At 37.5% G+C, this 3783-nt stretch overlaps 1 protein-coding gene across 1 annotated transcript in view; it reads left to right on the forward strand.

Annotated features, from left to right (window-relative positions):
* The window catches only part of LOC106881069 (methylmalonyl-CoA mutase, mitochondrial), a 34988-nt gene that overhangs the window by 19130 nt on the left and 12075 nt on the right, over positions 1-3783 (forward strand). The window contains exons 11-12 of the mRNA XM_052970918.1: positions 323-406; positions 598-703. Of these exons, the coding sequence (XP_052826878.1) occupies positions 323-406; positions 598-703 (190 nt within the window). The remainder of the gene's footprint in view (positions 1-322; positions 407-597; positions 704-3783) is intronic.

Here is a 3783-nt window from a genome sequence, read left to right on the forward strand (position 1 = left end):
TTTCACCACAACTTTCTTTCACTCTTTCTTCTTGTTTCTGTTGTACCTGTATTTCAAAGGGTCAGCCTTGTCACACTGTGTCACGCTGAATCTCCCCGAGAACTACGTTAAGGGTACACGTGTCTGTGGAGTGCTCAGCCACTTACATGTTAATTTCACGAGCAGGCTGTTCCGTTGATCGGATCAACTGGAACCCTCGTCGTCGTAACCGACGGAGTGCCAACGACAACAACAGATAAAAGTTATAGAATAAATTGTGGTCCATTCTTTGATATGTTTTTGACTTTTGAGTTTTTTAAATTCCATTTCCTATGTTTCATAGGTTGCTGACCCCTGGGGTGGCTCTTACCTGATGGAATCGCTGACCAATGAGATCTATGAGTCTGCACTTAAATTGATCAACGAGGTAATGTATAATTATTGTTGTAATTATTATGTAAGATATTTGAATTCTCTTGTTTTTGTAAGTTTTACTAATGAATAATGGTAATTTTATTTGATATGCTACAAGTTTACATCACTGTCATCATCTTCATTGTAATCATTACCAACTTTGATAACAATAACTAAGCAATCAGTATCTTTTTATATTTTCAGATAGAAGATCTTGGTGGAATGGCTAAAGCTGTTGCTTCTGGCATGCCAAAACTAAAGATAGAAGAATGTGCTGCAAGAAGGCAGGCGAGAATAGATGGTGGAAATGGTAAGTGTATGGTTGCTTTGGTATGTTGACAAGAAAGAATATACTTTCCAAATACTGACCTCATTACTGATTAGGTTTCTTAGGTAATGATACCATCAACTATTTCAATTGAGTCAGCTATGTGTTTGAAAGAATTCATTTCACGAGTGGTGTTTGTATTCCTATCTACTTTACATCTGCTACATATGAAGTCTTCCTTCTCTGTCAGTCTGCTTGTAATTCCACTACATCTTTTGTGCACCCATTATTAACATAGGCTATGCAATATTGAATTCCTACCTACACCTTTACATATTGAGCATGGTAACTTCCAAGGTGGTAGTAAACTTTAGTATTCTTTCTTGTTGCTAAGACTTTTGTCTTTGAAATGTTTACTTTTAGACTTGTTAGTTCAAGGATCGATGATGATGGGAACTTTACCACTAACTCTTTGAATGATTCAATTCAGAGAACTAGGTTGTCAACATACAGGTATTCCAAAAGGCAGCCAATTTCAAACTTCTTTTATAGCCTGTGGAATTATAATTAACTCTTGGTGTGGTTGACATTAGGAAGGGCATCCAGCCATAGAAACCAAGCCAAATCAGAGTGGAAACTGTTTTAGTCAAACCATCTAACCCATGCCAACATGGAAAGTGGATGTTAAATGATGATGATGATGATGGGAAAGGGGTTACTTTTCATCTTTGTGTACTACTAATCAACATCTCTCCCACCTGACCTTCCTCCCTGATCCAAGTATATTACTGATCACCCCTCCACCATTCACTACTTTCAATCTTATACTCTTCCCAATCTCTAGTCATCATTTGCTCTCCTTTACTTTTCTTCCAGCTGCTATTTATCATTCGATCTTTCTTTCAACTCTTGTTCTTCATTCAGTATATTCACAATCCTATCTCATTTATAATCATCCCTCACTCTCTACATACACTTTTGCAACCTCTATTTAGCCACCCTTCATCATTCTTCTGACCCCAGGGTCCACTCTGACACCTCATCACCACCATCCTCATTTCTCTTTCCAGCTCTACAATGATCACTTCAACTAGTCTTGTATAATGTGATCAACCATGTATCTCTTCTACAGCAAGAAAATTGTTTTGGCCCTTTCTTTGATACTTTAACCTTTCATCACCTAATATAAAGCTGCACCCTTTCTCTACTGTAGTCCCACTCTGTACAGAGGGATCTTAGTCATGTGAATCTCATGGCAATCTCACTAATGCTGATGCCAAAAAAAAAAAAGCATTCACTGAAATGATTGGTATTAAGAAAGGCATCCAGCTATAGATATCGTATCAAAGCAGACATTGGAGAATGGCAAAGTCCTCCAACTTGTTGGATCCTATCACTGAACCTTGCACAAGTGTCTTCTACTCTAGCCCTGGGCCAACCAAATACTTGTGAGTGAATTTAGTAGAGAGAAACTGAAGGAAGGTTGTCATAAACGAGGGGGTACCCAAATGAAACCAGAGTTTTGCAATATTATTGTATTCACTTAGTCTACACATTTATCACATTTCAAAGTATTCTCCAGTTGAAGCAATGCATTGGTCCTGGCACATTTTCCACTATTCAAAGAAGTGCTGGAACTCTTGTGAAATGATACCTTTTAACTCCTCCGACGTATTTTTCTTCACCTCTTCACATCTGCAAATTCTGTAGTGTAAACTTTCATCATCATTGACGACCTTTAAAAAAAGGTCTGGGTCAACTTCCAAAAGTTCTTTCAGTTCATGAAACACATTTACTCATGACTGTTTTTGATCTTCCTTGAGCAAGTGAGGCACAGATTTTACTGCAACTCTTTTCATTCACAATTCTTTGCTTAAAATTCGTTGGCAGAAGTTCCAGGACACACCAGTCATATCAACAAGTTCATCAATTGTTCTGTGACAGTCTTCCAAGATCAGTTCAGGAATTTTCACTTGTTTGCATGGTCAGCGGTTGTCCTGAATGATATTGGTCTTCAAGTGACATGTGAGCATTCCTAAAGTGTGGAAACCACTTGTAAACTTGTGTTTTGCTCATGACAGCATCCTTGTTAGCTGTTTGCAGTATGACAGCAGTTTCAGTTGCCATTTTCCCCACAGAAAACAGAATTTCATGGAAGCACACTGTTCCTTGGTCAGCAGTTCCAAAAATCAATGAACAAGGGAGAAATACTGCAAAAGAATGATGCACCACATGGCAGTATGACCCCACTGAACGCTGCCAGTCGGTAGACTGGTGCCTGAGGGTTGCATCAAATGGCCTCTAGTGGCAGAAGCTTGAACTACAACAAGTTTGTTCCACAGAGAGCATTTCTGGTTACTTTTGGGTACCCCCTCGTATATATAGCCAAACTGAAAAAAAGCTGTTGTGGAGAGATAAGTGGGATCCAACAAGAATGACAATAAAATTATAAAAAGAATTGTAAAATACTAAAATTATAAACAAGATTAAAAATTTATATGCTTTAAACATTAAATATGATAAATGTAAATAAAAGTGAGTTTTTAAAAACAATTGTGCAATTTCACTGAAATAGATAGTTAATTCTGAGACACCATGTATATACATATATATATATATATATGTGTGTGTGTGTGTGTATGTGTGTGTGTGTGTATGTGTGTATGTGTGTACTCTTGTCAAGACATGGGATGGTTGTAAACAAATATCATCATCATACAAGTGAGGTTGCTCATTTCCAGTCTTCCATCAAAACTCATGTCTAACCAAGGGAAAATATTACCTTTCTTGGGAACAGGTGAGTGTTGGTGACAGGAAGGGTTGGTGACAAAAATCTGTTTCAACAAATTCCATCTGACCCATGCAAGCATGGAAAAGTGGGCATTAAATGATGATAATGATGATGATGTTCCACTCATTGGGCTGTGGATTAGCGTTGCAGGTTTACTCACTTAAATCAACCCTAATTGAGTTAATCAAGTAATAAATACCATGTACTCAGATCTCCTCAAAATGAAATGAATTGCTGGTCTGGGACCTGTACACAAATAGAGTGAAGTCTATTTGTTGTTTTGCTGTGGTGTAAGCACATATAAAAGAAAATTATGAGTAATGTTTACATT

The sequence above is a fragment of the Octopus bimaculoides genome, chromosome 9 (genome assembly GCF_001194135.2).
Source record: "Octopus bimaculoides isolate UCB-OBI-ISO-001 chromosome 9, ASM119413v2, whole genome shotgun sequence".
Classification (NCBI taxonomy): Eukaryota; Metazoa; Mollusca; class Cephalopoda; order Octopoda; family Octopodidae; genus Octopus; species Octopus bimaculoides.